This window comes from Microcaecilia unicolor, chromosome 4, assembly GCF_901765095.1.
Source record: "Microcaecilia unicolor chromosome 4, aMicUni1.1, whole genome shotgun sequence".
NCBI classification, from domain to species: Eukaryota; Metazoa; Chordata; class Amphibia; order Gymnophiona; family Siphonopidae; genus Microcaecilia; species Microcaecilia unicolor.
In genome coordinates, this window is record NC_044034.1 from 251,549,830 (window position 1) to 251,570,502 (window position 20,673).

The following is a 20,673-nucleotide window of genomic DNA, read 5'->3' on the forward strand; positions in this document are numbered from 1 at the left end:
AAGCTGTGAGAACACAATGGTTTCCAATATCTTTGCCAAAAATGGAAGACTGTAACCTGGGCAATAGTTACTTGGAGAGAGAGGGTTTCTTTAGACTAGGTTTAAGCAAAGCTTCTTTAAGAGCTTTTGGAACAACTCCTTCTGTGAGACTTTTTACTAGCAATGTGTCTATCAATCCTGATCATTATTTCTGTCATAACCTCACTTTGTATTTGTTCATGCCGGTATTGGCGACTACCACTACTGCACTATGTAAGCCACATTGAGCCTGCAAATAGGTGGGAAAATGTGGGATACAAATGCAATAAATAAATAAATCATTGAGTGTAAGTGGGCTGACAGACCCAAGGAAGGAATTTTGTGCCAATCTGAAGGTATAGGGTCTAGAGAGCAATAACTGATGGAGAAACTTGATATTATTTTCTGAAATGATGTGAAAGAAGGGGGATCAAATGAGTGCCATGACCACCAGATATCTAAACTGACAGCAATTAGAAAGGGTCACCTTAATTTGTTCCAGAAAATCTGGTTACCATACGAACAGAAGAGAGATGTGCTTTTGTCACCACCATAGTGCGGGAGAGTTGGGGGGAGGGGGGGAAGGATAGGGGGGCCATGGGGGTTGACTTATATGTAACTGCTTTGAGGCTGTATTTGAAAGCATATGTTTGCGAATTGGCTATTGATGTTTATGTTGAATTTGAAAAATGCAATAAAAATATTTGGAAAAAAAAAAATGAGTGCCATGACCCAGAGAGACTTGAGACGGAAACATCATCTAACGTATTTCCTGTACTAGAAAAATGTGCTCGTAGCTTGTCAACTTTTGATATAAATTAGCTAAGATCTCAGAGTACACATGTGGTGTAATTACCCTTTGTCTTCCCTGATTGCTCCTTTTACCCCTCGGTCATCTAGCGGTCCAAACAATTCTTTTGCCAGTTTCTTGCTTTTAATATACCCAGAAAATTTTTTACTACGTGTTTTTGCCTCCAACGCAATCTTTTTTTCAAAGTCCATCTTTGCTTTCCTTATCAACGCTTTACATTTGACTTGACATTCCTTATGCTGCTTCTTATTATTTTCAGTTGGTTCCTTCTTCCAATTTCTGAAGGATTTTCTTTTAGCTCTAATAGCTTCCTTCACCTCACTTTTTAACCATACTGGCTGTCATTTGACCTTCCTGCCTCCTTTTTTAATACACGAAATATATTTGGCTTGAGCTTCCAGGATAGTGTTTTTGAACAGCTACTCCTGTAAGGTTTTTTTTTCACCGTTCTTATTTTATCATAGACTCCTTTTCGAAAGTTAAATGCTAATGTATTGGATTTCCTGTGTGTACTTACTCCAAAGCCGATATCAAATCTCATCATAATATGATTACTTATCAAGTGGCCCCAGCACCATCACCTCCTGCACCAGATCATGCGCTCAACTAAGGACTAGGTCTAGAATTTTTCCTTCTTGGCTCCTGTACCAGATGCATCATAAAGCAGCCCTTGATTTTGTCAAGGAAGTTTACCTCCCCCGCATGCCCTGATTTTACATTTACCCAGTCAATATCAGGGTAATTGAAATCATCCGTTATTATTGTGTTGCCCAGTTTGTTAGCCTCCCTAATTTAAGACAACATTCTACATCTGTCTGTTCATCCTGGCCGGGTGGACAGTAGTACACTCCTATCACTACCCTTTTCCCCTTTACACTTGGAATTTCAATCCTTAGGGATTCCAAGATATGTTTTGTTTCTTATATATATACTAGTAAAAAAGCCCCGTTTCTGATGCAAATGAAACGGGGGCTAGCAATGTTTTCTTCTATGTGCATGTGGGACTGTGTGTGTCCCTGCCCTCTGGCCTCTCTCCCCTCCCCCCTCTGAGTCCTTCACTGTTACAGAGCCAGAGATTTGATTTCGTGCTCTGCTGTTTTCCTTCACTGACTGTGTTACAGAGAGGGCGGGGCAGACACTCATAGGGAAACCGGATATCTCGCCCCCTTCACACTTCCGGCTGGAGGCTTCATAGAACGTTGGTGTTGCTTTTATATAGAGAGATATATATATTTATTACATTTGTACCCCGCGCTTTCCCACACATGGCAGGCTCAATGCGGCTTACATAGTAACAATATAAATAATTACATAGTCGTAAGATTCTTGCAGAATTTTCAATGTATTTGCTTCAAGGCCCTCCTTAACATACAATGCTACCCCTTCACCAATTCGATCCACCCTGTCACTACAATATAATTTGAACCCTGGTACAACAGTGTCCCACTATACCTATTGTATCTAATTTTTCATTTTGTGCAATATATTCTAACTCTCCCATTTTATTTCTTAGTCTTCTGGCACTCGCATATAGACATTTCAAACTATGTTTGTTGTTCCTATTTACATATTGCTCAGTAGTTGACAAGTGTTAATTTGCAAACTTTTATCTGATTTTTATTTAAAGACACCTGATCTACTATGTTCTCTTTTGAAACCTCACTGTCAGGATACACTATCTTCCCTGTTTTGGTGATATCTATGAATGATACCTTGTTCTGAACCATGCGTTTTTGAACAACTGTCAGCCTTCCCCTGGGTTCTAGTTTAAAAGCTGTTCTATCTCCTTTTTAAATGCCAATGCCAGCAGCCTGGTCCCACCCTGGTTAAGGTGGGGCCCATCATCCTGGAATAGGCTCCCTCTTCCCTAGAATGTTGCCCAGTTCCTTACAAATCTAAAACCCTCCTCCCTGCACCATCACCTCATCCACGCACTGAGACTTCGGAGCTCTGCCTGTCTCTTGGGCCCTGCACATGGAACGGGTAGAACTTTGGAAAATGCTATCCTAGAGGTTCTGGGTTTGAGCATTCTACCTAGGAGCCTACATTTGGCTTCCAGAACCTCTCTCCCATGTTTTCCTATGTCATTGGTACCCACATGTACCAAGACAGCCAGCTTCTCCCCAGCACTATCTAAAATCCTATCTAGGTGGCATGTGAGATCTGCCACATTCACACCAGGCAGGCAAGTGATCAGGCGATCCTCATGTCCACCAGCCACCAAGCTATCTACATGCCTAATAATAGAGTCAACAATTACCACAGCCATCCTAACCCTTCCCTCCTGGGCAGTAGCATTTTTGATATGACATCTAAGTTGTACTTTGGACGTTTTATGCTAAATGTCCCAAATCCGAATGGGAAATATGGTCATTTTCAAAACAGCAAAACATAACCTATAGTAAAAGAAACATAACAAATAATAAAAGAAACAAAGTGAAATCGTAGATCAAGTATTTATTTCAGTAGGATTAGCACAGTAGAGCCCTGTATTATTCATATTTAAATCAATATTCAGATGAATATGAATAATGTACTATTCAAGGTACTTTTCTGGGTCAAATCAAATCGAATACAAATATTCAGGACAGCATTATTGGATACATACCCATCCCAATAGATGCAATACATTTAGTCTTCTCTTTGATTTCCATACGGATGGCATTTGCAATTTCATTAGGAGTGAGACTGGTCTCTGCCAGAATTTCCGTTGTGTCCACTAGAGCTTCATCACAACTAACAGCCTCAATGTCACAGGTATAGCTATAAACACAAGGCACAAAAAAAATGAAACAGAACAGAGCAACATCCATTAAAAATATTGTGAATTCATATATGCAAATGCAACAGCCAATAAATGCTCTATAAAACATATTATACTTGCAAGTTTGGAACTATGTACATGATATTCAGCCCACAGCAGTCAGCAAATTTAAAGGCATTGACTAGCGCGGGCTGATTTTGACCTGGATATTCAATGTCAGGCCTAATCCAGAATACTGAATGGCCAAGTCTGGCTGGCTGATATTCAGACCAGAGCCCACATAACCTGGATAAAGTTAGCACAGCCTGTTTGCTTGCCCTACTTTGGGAGGGGGGGAAGGGGGAATTATCAAAGTGGGCTACAGTTGATGTGTGTTATTTTACTGTTCACTCCAGTAATTAGTTAACCAGGAGGGGCATTTTTGATATGACATCTAAGTTGGACTTTGAACGTTTTATGTTAAATGTCCCAAATCCAGAAAGGAAATATGGTCATTTTCAAAACTGCTATCTTTTTTTCTCGAAAATGGCTACATGCAAGATATTTTCGTGCTCCATGCATTTATTTTTTTGGGCTATTTTAGAAAAAAAAAAGTCCAAGTGAAAAATGTAGAAAATTCAAGCCACTGGGATGTTGAAGGAACCGGCATTCTTAGTAGACTGGCCAAAAGAGAGCAATGGGGCACCCTAGGGGGTACTTAAGTGGACTTCATATAAAAGCTTCCAGGTACACATCCATGTATACTGTATGCTCAGCCCTCCAAAATCCACCAAAAACCTACTGCACCCAACTGTATACCATACTACAACAACCCTTATTTATTTATGCATTCTTGTATCCCACTGTTATTCAAAAACAAGTTTCGGTTCAAAGTGGCTTACAAACTACATTCTGGTTAACAATTACAGTATTGATTTACATTTTACAGTTGAGGCTTATGGTGCTGGTTTACAAATTACAGTTTATATTTTGGTTAGGGATTAATAATGAAAGTATAACTATATTATTTATCATAGAATTTTTTTAAAGACGTATATTTTCAGTTCTTTTCTGAACTGGAGATAGTTTGTGATGCATCTTGTGATCTTTGGTATTGAATTCCACCATTTGGAACCCAGGTAATTAAATCTGGCCATGTAGATAGATTTGTAAGTTATGTTTCGACAACTGGGTAGGTGAAGAAGTAGGTAGTTTCTGGTTTCAGGATTTGCGTTTTTGGGGATAGCTCTATCAAGTCTAGCACATAATCTGGAGCCAAACCAAATAATATTTTGTAGATAATGGTGCACACTTTGAAGATCAGTCTTGCCTTGATTGGCAGCCAGTGTAGTGGGTGAAGGGGTCACCTATATGTGGGTACAGTAGGTTTTGGGGGGTGTGGAAGGGCTCACACTTTCCACCACAAGTGTAACAGGTACAGTGGGATATGGGCCTGGGTCATCCTCTCTATAGTGTACTCCACTGACCATTAATCTACTCCAGGGACCTGCTTGTTGCTCTAATAGACCTGGCTTTAACATCTGAAGCTGTCATAGACCGGTAATACTTTTAATCACATCGTTGGTGGGTGGGAGGGGGTTAGTGACCACTGGGGAGTAAGGGGGAGGGTCATTTCTGATTCCTTCCAGTGGTCATCTGGTCACTTAGGGCACCTTTTTTTGCCTTAGTTATTCTAAAAACAGGTCAAGACCAAAACGTTATAGCCCTAAACATTTTTGTTTTTTCATTATGGCTGTATGCCCTAAGCCCGCCCCTGAAACACCCCGGTCACGCCCCCTTGTGATTTGGAAGCACTGAAGATGAATTGCATAGATAAACGTCTGCAAAATAGGTTTTAAAAATACCGATTTGGATGTTTTGAGAAGAAATTTGTCCAAATGCTGCTTTATGCCACTTTTTGGACATTTTTCTCTTTTGATAATGGGCCCCTAGGTCTCACTGCATAAGATAGGACCTGTGCTAAAATGACACGAGTTAGTAGTAAAATAATGTTTTAACATTGATAACTATGTCCCTTTATCCATGCACTTACCCAGAGAGTGGAATGAAATTCACTTTTAACTGGGTTTCAGTCTTGCCACTGAATACGTGCTCTGGAGCCAACCAGAGGAATTTAACTGGGCAGGATGATTTTCTACCCAGTTAAATCGGTTTGAATATTTATTCCTATGTACTTAGATCCTTTATCTTCTCCAATTTATGTTATTTTTTATGTAAATTATTTTACATCAAAGTAGTTAAAGTAAACTGAGCAATCAGGAGAAAACAAAGTTGATCATCTGTAATTGATATTCTCTGTGAAAAGCAGGAAAAGTCAGTCACACATATTTATTAGGACAGAACTCCTCTCGTATGAGGAAAGGCTAAAGAAGTTAGGGCTCTTCAGCTTGGAAAAGAGATGGCTGAGGGGAGATAGGATTGAGGTCTACAAAATCCTGAGTGGTGTAGAACGAGTAGAAGTAAATCGATTTTTTACTCATTCCAAAAGTACAAAGACTTGGGGACACTCAAGGAAGTTACATGGAAATACTTTTAAAACAAATAGGAGGAAATATTTTATCACTCAACGAATAGTTAAGCTCTGGAACTGTTTGCCGGAGAAGGTGGTAACAGCGGTTAGCTGGGTTTAAAAAAGGTTTGGACAAATTCCTGGAGGAAAAGTCCACAGTCTGCTACTGAGATAGACATGGGAAGCAACTGCTTGCCCTGGGATTTGTAGTATAGAGTGTTGCCATGATTTGGGTTTCCGCTAGGTACTTGTGATCTGGCTTGGCCACTGTTTGGTAAACAGGATACTGGGCTACATTGACCACTGGTCTGACCCAGTATGGCTACTCTTAAGTTCTTATTTACCACATTTGTTTTATTTTTAAAAGTAGTATTTATTGAACTTACAATATTTGTATTGTGACTATTAATTCTGAAATAAACACTATCCCAATAAATCAAACACAATAACTTTTGTAACGAAACAATATTACTACTTTTAATTTGTCCACAAAAAATAAAGAAGCAATAGGAACCAAGATGAGAAATTAAAAGAAAATACATTGCATGAGAAAAATCACAGTATCCCACCTACAAGCACCAACCCATTCAGCATAATCATACAACAATCCTTACTTCTTCCTTGGCCGAAATAAATTCCAAGAACTGTTTTGGCTCAAACAACAAATAATTCTTAGACTCAAAACTAACCAAACAAAAACAAGGGAATCGTAACACAAAGGTCATGCCTTAGTGTTATTGCTCTGGGACTAAAAGCCAACAAAGCCCTAGTGTCTCCTCCGTCTCTCTCTCACTAAATCAGGAAATACACAAATTTTAGAGCCAAAAAATAGCTCATCCATAGAATGAAAATCGAATGCTACATACCTGTAGAAGGTATTCTCCGAGGACAGCAGGCTGATTGTTCTCACTGATGGGTGACGTCCACGGCAGCCCCTCCAATCGGAATCTTCACTAGCAAAGGCCTTTGCTAGCCCTCGCGCGCGCATGCGCGACCGTCTTCCCGCCCGAACCGGCTCGTGTTCGTCAGTCCCGTATATAGCAAGACAAAGACAAGGGAAGACACAACTCCAAAGGGGAGGCGGGCGGGTATGTGAGAAAAATCAGCCTGCTGTCCTCGGAGAATACCTTCTACAGGTATGTAGCATTCGCATTCTCCAAGGACAAGCAGGCTGCTTGTTCTCACTGATGGGGTATCCATAGCCCCCAGGCTCACTCAAAACAACAAACATGGTCAATTGGGCCTCGCAACGGCGAAGACATAACTGAGATTGACCTAACAACTTATTCAACTAACTGAGAGTGTAGCCTGGAACAGAATAAACATGGGCCTAGGGGGGTGGAGTTGGATTCTAAACCCCGAACAGATTCTGAAGCACTGACTGCCCGAACCGACTGTCGCATCGGGTATCCTGCTGCAGGCAGTAATGAGATGTGAATGTGTGGACAGGTGACCACGTCGCAGCCTTGCAAATCTCTTCAATAGTGGCCGACTTCAAGTGGGCCACAGACGCTGCCATGGCTCTAACATTATGAGCCATGACATGACCCTCAAGAGCCAGCCCAGCCTGGGCGTAAGTGAAGGAAATGCAATCTGCTAGCCAATTGGAAATGGTGCGTTTCCCCACAGCCACTCCCCTCCTGTTGGGATGAAAAGAAACAAACAATTGGGCGGACTGTCTGTTGGGCTGTGTCCGCTCCAGATAGAAGGCCAATGCTCTTTTGCAGTCCAATGTGTGCAGCTGACGTTCAGCAGGGCAGGAATGTGGACAGGGAAAGAATGTTGGCAAGACAATTGACTGGTTCAGATGGAACTCCAACACTACCTTCGGCAAGAACTTAGGGTGAGTGTGGAGGACTACTCTATTATGATGAAATCTGGTGTAAGGGGCCTGGGCTACCAGGGCCTGAAGCTCACTGACTCTATGAGCTGAAGTTACTGCCACCAAGAAAATGACCTTCCAGGTCAAGTACTTCAGATGGCAGGAGTTCAGTGGCTCAAAAGGAGGTTTCATCAGCTGGGTGAGAACGACATTGAGATCCCATGACACTGTAGGAGGTTTGACGGGGGGCTTTGACAAAAGCAAACCTCTCATGAAGCGAACAACTAAAGGCTGTCCTGAGATCGGCTTACCTTCCACACGGTAATGGTATGCATTGATTGCGCTAAGGTGAACCCTTACAGAGTTGGTCTTGAGACCAGACTCAGACAAATGCAGAAGGTATTCAAGCAGGGTCTATGTAGGACAGGAGCGAGGATCTAAGGCCTTGCTGTCACACCAGACGGCAAACCTCCTCCATAAAAAGAAGTAACTCCTCTTAGTGGAATCTTTTCTGGAAGCAAGCAAGACATGGGAGACACCCTCCGACAGACCCAAAGAGGCAAAGTCTACGCTCTCAACATCCAGGCCGTGACAGCCAGAGACTGGAGGTTGGGATGCAGAAGTGTCCCTTCGTCCTGTGTGATGAGGGTCGGAAAACACTCCAATCTCCACGGTTCTTCGGAGGACAACTCCAGAAGGAGAGGGAACCAGATCTGACGCGGCCAAAAAGGAGCAATCAGAATCATGGTGCCTCGGTCTTGCTTGAGTTTCAACAAAGTCTTCCCCACCAGAGGTATGGGAGGATAAGCGTACATTAGGCCTTCCCCCCAATCCAGGAGGAAGGCATCCGATGCCAGTCGGCCGTGGGCCTGAGGTCTGGAACAGAACTGAGGGACCTTGTGGTTGGCTCGAGATGCAAAGAGATCTACCAAGGGGGTGCCCCACACTTGGAAGATCCGGCGCACTACTCTGGAGTTGAGCGACCACTCGTGAGGTTGCATAATCCTGCTCAACCTGTCGGCCAGACTTTTGTTTACGCCTGCCAGATATGTGGCTTGGAGCAACATGCCGTAACGGCGAGCCCACAGCCACATGCTGACGGCTTCCTGACATAGGGGGCGAGATCCGGTGCCCCCCTGCTTGTTGATGTAATACATGGCAACCTGGTTGTCTGTCTGAATTTGGATAATTTGGTGGGACAGCCGATCTCTGAAAGCCTTCAGAGCGTTTCAGACCGCTCGTAACTCCAGGAGATTGATCTGCAGATCGCGTTCCTGGAGGGACCAGTTTCCCTGGGTGTGAAGCCCATCGACATGAGCTCCCTATCCCAGGAGAGAAGCATCCGTAGTCAGCACTTTTTGTGGCTGAGGAATTTGGAAAGGGCGTCCCAGAGTCAAATTGGACCAAAACGTCCACCAGTACAGGGATTTGAGAAAACTCGTGGACAGGTGGATCACGTCCTCTAGATCCCCAGCAGCCTGAAACCACTGGGAAGCTAGGGTCCATTGAGCAGATCGCATGTGAAGACGAGCCATGGGAGTCACATGAACTGTAGAGGCCATGTGGCCAAGCAATCTCAACATCTGCCGAGCTCTGATCTGCTGGGACGCTCGTACCCGGGAGACGAGGGACAGCAGATTGTTGGCCCTTGTCTTCGGAAGATAGGCACGAGCCGTCCGAGAATCCAGCAGAGCTCCTATGAATTCGAGTGTCTGTACTGGGAGAAGATGGGACTTTGGATAATTTATCACAAACCCCAGTAGCTCCAGGAGTCGAATAGTCATCTGCATGGACTGTAGAGCTCCTGCCTCGGAATTGTTCTTCACCAGCCAATCGTCGAGATAAGGGAACACGTGCACTCCCAGGCTGCGAAGCGCTGCTGCTACTACAGCCAGGCACTTCGTGAACACCCTGGGCGCAGATGCGAGCCCAAAGGGTAGCACACAGTACTGGAAGTGACGTGTGCCCAGCCGAAATCGCAGATACTGCCTGTGAGCTGGCAATATCAGGATGTGCGTGTAGGCGTCCTTCAAGTCCAGAGAGCATAGCCAATCGTTTTCCTGAATCATGGGAAGAAGGGTGCCCAGGGAAAGCATCCTGAACTTTTCCTTGACCAGATATTTGTTCAGGGCCCTTAGATCTAGGATGGGACGCATCCCCCCTGTTTTCTTTTCCTCAAGGAAGTACCTGGAATAGAATCCCAGCCCTTCTTGCCCTGATGGCACGGGCTCGACCGCATTGGCACTGAGAAGGGCGGAGAGTTCCTCTGCAAGTACCTGCTTGTGCTGGAAGCTGTAGGACTGGGCTCCCGGTGGGCAATTTGGAGGCTTCGAGGCCAAACTGAGGGCGTACCCTTGCTGGACTATTTGAAGAACCCAACGGTCGGAGGTTATAAGAGGCCACCTTTGGTGAAAAACTTTCAACCTCCCCCCGACCGGCAGATCGCCCGGCACAGACACGTTGATGTCGGCTATGCTCTGCTGGAGCCAGTCAAAAGCTCGCCCCCTGCTTTTGCTGGGGAGCCGTGGGGCCTTGCTGAGGGCGCACGCTGCTGACGAGAGCGCGCGCACTGGGGCTTAGCCTGGGCCGCAGGCTGGCGAGAGGGAGGATTGTACCTACGCTTAACAGAAGAGTAGGGAACAGCCCTCCTTCCCCCATAAAAATGTCTACCTGAGGAGGTAGATGCTGAAGGCTGCCGGCGGGAGAATTTGTCAAAAGCGTTATCCCGCTGGTGGAGCTGTTCTACCACCTGTTCGACCTTTTCTCCAAAAATGTTGTCCGCTCGGCAAGGGGAGGCCGCAATCCGCTGCTGGATCCTATTCTCCAGGTCGGAGGCACGCAGCCATGAGAGTCTGCGCATCACCACACCTTGAGCAGTGGCCCTGGACGCAACATCAAAGGTATCATATACCCCTCTGGCCAGGAATTTTCTGCACGCCTTCAGCTGCCTGACCACCTCCTGAAACAGCTTGGCTTGCTCAGAAGGTAGCTTGTCCACCAAGTCCGCCAACTGTCGCACATTGTTCCGCATATGGATGCTCGTGTAGAGCTGGTAGGACTGAATCTTGGCCACGAGCATAGAGGAATGATAGGCCTTCCTCCCGAAGGAGTCTAAGGTTCTGGAGTCTCTGCCCGGGGGCGCCGAAGCATGCTCTCTAGAACTCTTAGCCTTCTTTAGGGCCAGATCCACCACACCAGAGTCGTGAGGCAACTGAGTGCGCATCAGCTCTGGGTCCCCATGGATCCGATACTGGGATTCGATCTTCTTGGGAATGTGGAGATTAGTTAATGGCTTGGTCCAGTTCGCCAGCATTGTCTTTTTTAGGACATGATGCATGGGTACTGTGGACACTTCCTTAGGTGGAGAAGGTTAGTCCAAGAGCTCAAACATCTCAGCCCTGGGCTCATCCTCCACGACCACCGGGAAGGGGATGGCCATAGACATCTCCCGGACAAAGGCCGCGAAAGACAGACTCTTGGGAGGAGAAAGCTGCCTTTCAGGGGAGGGAGTGGGGTCAGAAGGAAGGCCATCAGACTCCTCGTCAGAGAAATATCTGATGTCCTCCTCCTCCTCCCACGAGGCCTCACCATCGGTATCAGACACAAGTTCACGAACCTGCGTCTGAAGCCGTGCCCGACTCGACTCCGTGGAAACACGGCCACGGTAGGAGTGTCGAGAGATGGACTCCCTCGCCAGCACCGGCAAAGCTCCCGCCGCCGACGTCGTCAGGGAGTCTGCCTGGGAGGCGGCCGTAGCCGGTACCGCAAGCGGTACCGATACCGGAGACCTCACCTCAGGCAAGGGGCCAGCCGGCACCTCACTTGACGGTACCGGTGGCGCAAGCACCCCCGGTACCGGAGGAGAAGGGCGCAACAGCTCTCCCAGAATCTCTGGAAGAACGGCCCGGAGACTCTCGTGCAGAGCGGCTGTGGAGAAAGACTGAGAAGCCGATGCAGGCGTCGAGGTCAGAGTCTGTTCCGGGCGTGGAGGCGGTTCCGGGCTGTCCAAGGGGGAGCGCGTCGACACTTCCTGAATAGAGGGTGAGCGGTCCTCCCGATGCCGATGCCTACTGGGTGCCGACTCCCTCGGCGACCCAGAGCTCTCGGTACCGAGACGGGAAGGAGACCGGTGTCGATGCTTCTTCGACTTCTTCGAGCGAAGCATGTCACCGGAGCTTCCCGGTACCGACGAGGAGGACGTAGAATCCAACCGTCGCTTCCTCGGGGCCGAGACCGAAGAACATTTGTGAAAAGCTTTGTTTTCAAATTTTGGATATTCTGGGACAGTTCAGTCTGTAGACTGGATTGTACATGGACAATTTTACATTTGCATATTAAGATGGATTTCAAGCCTGGCTGGAAAGACATCATTTTCAGAGGAAGGTTTATTCTGCTGGACTGCTTAAGAGGGAGCAAAAGACCACTAGAGACAGCACTATAAATGTGGCATTAGATGGCACCTTCCAGAATTACCAACCTGATGGGAACTCACAATGATGCTGTTGGAGACTCTGAGGCTCGTTTTCATCTAAGAAAAGCCCAATGTTTACTGGTACAATGACTTCATGGTTAAGGTGCACCTTCTACATAGTGCCAGTGGGACAATATTGTGTCCCCTCAAGTCACATCTGAGACGGACAAAGTTGTTTGTGCATCGACAATAAGGTCAGGAATGCACATCACCAACCCAGCTGCTGCCTGCAATTTCTGCATAAAGGAGGCTCATATCAGAGAAAAAGATTGTTGCTGTTTTTGCTTCCATTAGATCTGAAGTGCTGTCCCTGCTCTGCCTGTTTGACTGACCTGCCTGAAGAACACTCTGACACCTGCTAGATGTCGTGTAACATCTCTGCCTAGGTTGTATGGTTGCCTGTGTTGCTGATTTGGGGTTAGGATAACAGGCTGAACTAGAAGCCTACTTTAGGGTTTTATGTGCGCGTTTGTTTTAGGCTGAATAAAGATAAGACCATCTGTGTCATTATTCTTTAATCTCTTTCACTGTTCTTGCTGCTATGTAAATAAATTATCTTCTATTTTTATAATACCTTGGGGTGCTTTGTAAGTATTTGTTAGTATACTTAGGCATAAGGACTCGAGTCTATAGATAAAGGAAACATAGTTACTTCCATGACAGTGCATTATCGAATACCAAAGTATTTTGTTTCATATTTTTCATAATTCATACTGAGTGACACTTTCCCTAATTACACCAGAAAGGGTGTAATCTGTGTATGTCTCACACTTATCTTGATGTTGGAATTTAAGAACTGTCATCAAGAGATATATTGAGTTACTACTTTTCTATATTCTGTCAGATAAGTAAAATATTTTTCATATTTTCCATAACATTCATTGGAACAATTTGTATATAGTTATCAAATATTTTTTGTGACATTATGATGGAATATTATGGGGCCCTTTTACAAAGGTGTGTAAGGGCCTACACTCGTCCAGTGCGCACTAAATCAGTATTACCGCCTGGCAAACGCATACCCTGGGCGGTAATTTTGAATTTGGCGTGCACCAAAAACACGCGGTAGAAAATATTTTCTATTACGTGGTGCTTACCTGGTGGTAAACAGAAGTGGGTACGTGCTGCATGTCTACAGCCCAGGTAGCATGCGAGACCTTAACACTAAGTCAGTGGGTGGTGGTAAGGTCTCAGGCCAAAAATGGACGTGCACTGGTTTTTATTTTGTTGCACATCCATTTCCTGGCTCCTTAAAAAAAAGGCCTTTTTTCTAGAACGTGGCAAAAACTGGCCCGGCACGTGCCCAAAAGATGCGCTCACATTGCCAGCCACTTTTTGCCGCGGCTTAGAAAAAGAGCTCCTGAGTCTTTATCAGCAAGGACAGGTCATGTGTGAACATCTGTTTCTACTAAATGTTTAGAAGCCTATATCGCAGCCAGTTGAGAATCCTTTGGTACTCTAAAAAGTTAGAGGACTGCTTTAGCTAGTACTGTATTTTCTTGTGAAATGTACTCTTATCTCCACTGTAAACCCGTTTGTAAAGTTCTTTTGTGGCTTAAGCCGTGAGTTTTTTTGTGTCTCTTTTCTGGATTCTTTTATTATCTTTTAATATTAGGGCTTCCGCTGTATTTCCTTATAGCAATGTATTTTTCTGTGCTTGAATCGATTGTAAAATCAATAAAAATAAAATAAATAATTTTGTCTCACAAAGTACAGTGGGTACATGTCCAAACTGGATGTCCCACAAGACAGCAATGAAGTAAGCAGGAAATCACCAGCTTCTCAAAAGCTTCCATATTAATCTAAACGGGGGAAATTTCTCTCTGTGGGTTCTTTTGGATGATGCTACTTATTTGTGAGAGCTTGGTATCTTGCTCATCCTCTAAGAAATCTAGATACAGGTTCAGACCATAGTTTTTCTTTCTGGTTTTTGCCAGCTGAGAAACTATGCTTCAGAAAACTAAGGGGTCCTTTTATCAAGCTGCGGTAAAAAGGGCCCTGAGGTAACAGCGGGGGCCGTTTTTCCCGTGCTCCAGGGCCCTTTTTACCGCAGTGGGTAAAAAGCCCCTAAAAATAAAATGGTCATGAAGAAAGAATATTCTTACTGTGTGGCCATGGGGCGGAGAGCATTTACTACCACCCATTGAGGTGGCAGTAAGGGCTCCTGTGGTAAATGGGCAGTAATTGATCGCTGGGTTAGTGCTGTGGTAAAAATAAAAATATTTTCCGGCGCACTGGAAATGGCACAGGCTCAAGGTGGAACTACCGCCAGCAGCCGCACTGGGCCAGCGGTAGTTCCAGGTTACCACGTGGCAACCCTTTTCTAAAAGGGCCCCTTAATTTGAATCTTAAAGCCAAAAAAAAAAATCCTTTACCTTGCTAGTATTTCATACATTGCAACTGCAACTTCTTTGTATGCATGAAAATCATATGGTACTGCTTGAAGATTTGGACACAGCTGTTTTGCTTGACCAAAACACATTCCATTCTTTATGCCAGCTTTTCTGCAAGATAAAATGAATCCATATCAACTTTCAAATTAGTAAAAACATTTTCCAAGAGAATTTAAACGATAACACTGTATTTGTATTAACTAGTTTCTAAATATAACACATGAATAGTCACTGCAGAGATATATCACAGGCATCAGAATGGGGGAAACCACAGGTGCAATAGCACCAACAAAATACTGAACATGATCTATTACATCTCTTTCTTCCTGCTGCAGCACCTCCTGCTCTTTGCCTTTATCAGGCAACAGATGAATTCTCAACACAAGGCACTTCCTCTTAATGTCAAGCATTGTGACAGGATATTCTCAAATTTGTTCCTACATGCTCACCATGAAAAGGTGCTGCGACAAAGTCTCACTGAGCTTCAAGAACTGTATCTGCTCTGGAATCATTGATCATTTCTAAATTAAAGAGAACATTTTTCATCAAGTTGTTAAGAAAAGTAGAGAAGGAACCGTGCTTAAATGGAGAACTGCTCTCTTTGTAAGAAAATGTTTCTGAAAGGAAGCTTAACACCAGAACTCTAGAAGGATGCTTCAGAAAAAGGAAATGTATAATTACACTGGTTAGAGAAACTGATTTTCTAGTTCTAGCAAGAGGTCAGACTCTGCCTCATGTCAGAATAGTCATGTTCACTATACTATCTCTGATTAGGTGCAAAATGTAAAGCAACTGCTTACCGGTAACTGAGGTTTTCAGAAAAGTCAGTTATACAGATTGGTGATACCATCATCCCTCAGAGTCAATCAGAATCTTTTCAGAGCTTTGCATGAAATTCTTAAAAACCATTCTTCACACGCTCACACATTTCAATACTGCTGTGTCCCTGCGGCATATTTTAGTTAGTTCTAGAATATACAAGCTCAACCCCAGCAAGAAGGGAAAGAAATGTCTGAATGACATTTCCCAAATCTGCTACAGTTAAGCAAAATGTGTTTTTTTTTAAAGATAAAATGAATCACCAGTCACCAAACAAGACTCCTTAACTAAGGGCTGTCCTCAATAAATAAAGGTAATCCGTCCAGAGTAGTAATTGGTTTTGGTGAGTAAAAATTAATAATTTTTTAAAAATGTATTTAATTTTAATTTTAAAATTAAGACAAGCCTAAAGAAAATGGGCCATAGGGGGACCGAAGCTGGGCTCTAACCCTCAGAGGAAACCCCCCTCCTGAAAACCCAAGTCTGCCACATGACATCAAGAGTCTGTATCTAAACAACGTAATGTGTAGACTGAAGTTCAAATCACAGCCTTCTAGTGGGATATACTGCCCATACCTGTTTGTATGCACAAGATATGCATTGCAAACCTGAGGCCTATGAACCAAACTCTGATTAGGCCGGGCATCATCTTCTTAGGACAATACTTAGGAGTGGAGGAGTGGCCTAGTGGTTAGAGCACCAGTCTTGCAATCCAGAGGTGGCCAGTTCAATTCCCACTACTGTTCCTTGTGATCTTGGGCAAATCACTTAACCTTCCATTGCCTCAGGTACAAACTTAGATTGTGAGCCCTCCTGGGACAGAGAAATATCCAGTGTACCTGAATGTAACTCACCTTGAGCTACTACTGAAAAAAAGGTGTGAGCAAAATTCAAATAAATAAATAATACTGTCATGGCTTTTACAAGACTTCCAGCAGCATTGGACACTGACATTCCAAGGGACATCTGTGTTTTCTCTTTCTGGTGTGAAGCTGCAATAATACAATTCACACTGACACTGGTACATGGTAATCTTACTGACCATCAAGCAGTACCAGCTCTGATAAGGAGGACCATCACCAAGGCTAGGACTTCATTATATCATCTGCACAGGGAATCCTGTGCCCAGCTAATGACAATTACCATCTGGTTAGCTCAGTGATCCTACCATACTGTCCACGTGCATACCGTATGCAAGCAAGTTTTTGAGTGCCCAGCTCATCCAATCAGAGGACTGTTATATGTGTGATATGACGTGAACTATATGAGGAAAACTGAGACGTCTACTCAAGGAGTTAAACACAACAGCTAGCTAAACAGACAGTTAAGCCTGCTAGACAGAGACAGACACCTTTCTCTAATGGGTATTATTTCACTAGCCAACATATAGTCCACTCTGAATGTTACTGAGGGGCTAAAGATCTCAGTGCTCATAAAGGCACTGAACTAAGAATATGTGCCGTACTAAGTAACAACCAGTACTGGGTAGCATCTTATCTTCAACTAAGATAGTTCCAGAGAAGAGCTGTGTGAAATCTAGCTTAATCACTGATGGCCTTCCACAATAATCACAAACTATAGACACAGTGGAGCAGACAGCCTATCTACACAGCCTTGTTCAGGTGCCGGATGGGAAACTTCAGTTTGGAGTACGAGAAAGAAAGGAGAGACCTGCCACACAGAGGGAGCACAAAGACTTTCCAGGCAGCCTACAGGATGAGGTCAGCTATCCTTCATATAGTCGGACCAAGACAGAAAGAATTACCAAGTTTCAAGTGAGCCAGAAAACTTTGGCATGTGGTCTTAGGTTAACACCGGTAGTTATGTCTCAGGAATAATTATTATCTACTCATAAGCTTTGCTAATTATACTTATGATACAGCGTCTAATTATAAAATCATTGTAGCCCTTGTATTAGTAGGAATAATTATTAGTTACACTGATATTGTTACCTTACTGTTCTACCATGTACTGATAGGTCTAGACGCTAAATTTTCCTTATTCCTTTGCCATACTAATATATATATCCTTCTATTTTAGATAGATAGATAGATAGATAGATAGATAGATAGATAGATAGATAGATAGATAGATAGATAGATAAAACCAATAAATTGCAATACACTTCCAAAGTGTGGCCATTCTTCTCTCCTATTGTCAGCAAAACTTTCATAAGAACACTTTCCTTTGTTTTGGGACCATTTTAGGGCACAATCATACTCCAAGCAGATGAAACAAGCCACAACTCTAACCAAAGTAATTATTAGCTAATCACCTTATTAGCCCTACAGCCTTACATATCTCCACAACAGAGATCGGTCTTAGATTATGGACGATGCAAGGGTAATGAGCACTCAAGGCAAATTTTCAATCTTATGCTCCCACTCCCTCAATTAACGTTCAGACCTCTAATCTCTCCACCCACCCCACAAGAGATCATGTTTTTAAACATTGTTGTGTGCATATGTGTACACACACAAATGATGGAAGTCATTTACCCAATTAAATTGGCTATTTGAAAACTGCCCACATCTTCTGTAGGTGAAAACACATATCAATGCTTCTTTGAGTTTGTATGGCTGTCAAAATTGAATGTTTTGCTTTGACTGCCGCTGCTCTTTTCTGCCCTGCAGGAAGCTGTTGCCTTAGGCAAGTGCCTAGTGTTGTCCAATGATTGGGCTGCCTCTGCTTTAGATATAGTGATGCAGTGATGATGCTGATATTATGACCTCTGGCATGCCCCTTCAAGATCAGAATAGCCTAGGCATGAGTGCTAAGTGAAGGAGATGCAATCTGTTATCCAAATATGCCAATTGTCTGGTACAGCAATTCCATGTTTAATGAAGCAAAACAAAACCAAAAAGATGGTGGATGTTCTATGGTAGATTCAGATTTTAGATTTACTTGCCTTTTTCCACATCTGAGCTGAAGGTGAGTTAAAATAAAGTATATGAGTTACCACCACAAACTAAACCTCTCCCTACAATGGCGAAAAAAAGGCTCATACCACAAGCAAGAACACACAACCTACACCATGAGAGGCAAAATTGACCCTGTAACATTCTGGCAACAGATTTACAATAACGAATGGATAGCACAAACAGACTCCAAACACTACCTCCTAAACTGGGACAACAGATGCAGAAGCATATTAGACAAAATTGCACCATTACAAATAAGAACCTCACGAAGACACATCTCGATACCATGGTTTAACGAAGAACTGAAAGAATTAAAAACACAAGTAAGGAGACTGGAACGAGCATGGAAAAAAATGCAAAGAAAATATAAATATACAATAAGACAAACCAAAAGGTCATACTACAAATCCAGAATAGGGCCAGACTACAAAGATACACATAAACGTTTCCAACTCGTGAACAAACTACTTGACACCACACCGGTTACCACAACCAACACGGACACCCCATCAGCAGACAGCCTGGCTAAACACTTCAATGAGAAAATTATAAAACTACGATCCACACTACCACTTAATATCTCTGACCACGAAAAATTCATTAACTGTTTGGACCCAATCACCGATGAATATCCAGCAAATCTGGATAAACTTCGACCTACTGACCGACGAAACCGTCACCCAAGCAATCAACAGGTCCGCCAAATCTCACTGCAAACTGACCATATGTCCTAACAACCTAATAAAATCCGCCCCTCGACGCTTCGTAACAGACCTCACGTCATACCTAAACTACATGCTACAACATGGACTCTTCCCTAAGGATAAAGGAAATATATTACTCACCCCAATACCCAAAGACAAAAGCAAATGACATAACCAACTACCGCCCGGTAGCATCCATCCCTCTGGCAGTAAAACTGATGGAAAGTATGGTAACCAAGCAACTTACCGACTTCTTAAACAAATTTTCAATACTACACGAATCACAAACAGGATTTTGATCCAACCACAGCACTGAAACCATACTAACCACTCTCCTAACAAAATTCAAACAAACAATTGCAACTGGCAACAGTGTACTTCTCCTACAATTTGACATGTCTAGCGCATTTGACATGGTTAGCCATAAAATACTATTGAACATCCTAGAATATTTCGGGATTGGAGGAAGCGTACTGAGATGGATCAATGGCTTCCTAATCAAAAGATCATAAATTTCTGAAATCCAGTAACTATAAATACACATACAGCTTCTTATCATACTAATTCAAAATCTTCCAGAGTCATGTATCTTTGTAGCTTTTATCTAAGTATCTTCAAACCATCTCTCACTGGTTTCCCCAGAACCTCAGTGATGTTAATCGCTACAACTTCAATTGCAGTGATATATATAACATCTAAATCTTCATTGGTTCTTCTACACCTAACCTCCTCTTGTATTTATGAAAACTTTTTCACTTATATCATTGCATCTTGCTTTATTGTCGGACTCAGGGGGACAGATGTCCGACATGCACGTTTCGCCCAAACCTGGGCTGTCTCAAGGACCTTCTCCAGCACCTGTATGGTTGTGTGCACCAATCCTTCCACTTCTTCTGCAGATGTGTTCTTTTCCAGCCAATTGTCCAAATAGGGAAACATGTACTCCCAGTCTAGCCAAAAAGGCATTTTTTGACTATACAAGGAGCTGGCAGGAAAGCAAATGTCAATACACAATACTGGTACTGATATCTTTCTATGACAAATCAAATGCCTCTTATGAATGGGATGTATCCTTATGTGGAGGAATTTGTTCAGACTTTTATATCTAGGATGGGGTGGAATGGGTTCGACAGCACTTGCATCCAAAAGGGAACAGAGTTCCTTTATAAGTATTGCCAATAGAAACTACATTAAGTTTGGGACTAGTAAGGAAGACTATTAGATTGTAAGCTCTTTGAGCAGGGACTGTCTTTCTTCTATGTTTGTGCAGCGCTGAGTATGCCTTGTAGCGCTACAGAAATGCTAAATAGTAGTAGTAGTAGTAGTATTCCACATTTATGCTGCTTTTCAGCCTCAGGTCACACAGCTGCCTAGGTACCAAAAAAGATGGGAGGAAAATTTAGGAAGACTCACTGGGATAAAAAAAAAAAAAAAAGAGTGG

General features: G+C 43.5%; 1 protein-coding gene across 4 annotated transcripts in view; it reads right to left on the reverse strand.

Annotated features, from left to right (window-relative positions):
- REV1 (REV1 DNA directed polymerase) overlaps positions 1-20,673 on the reverse strand; it is a 339,104-nt gene that overhangs the window by 126,167 nt on the left and 192,264 nt on the right. For all 4 annotated transcript variants that reach the window (XM_030201417.1, XM_030201416.1, XM_030201418.1 and 1 more), the window contains exons 10-11: positions 14,771-14,899; positions 3,438-3,592 (exon numbers count right to left, since the gene is read on the reverse strand). In XM_030201417.1, the coding sequence (XP_030057277.1) occupies positions 3,438-3,592; positions 14,771-14,899 (284 nt within the window). The remainder of the gene's footprint in view (positions 1-3,437; positions 3,593-14,770; positions 14,900-20,673) is intronic.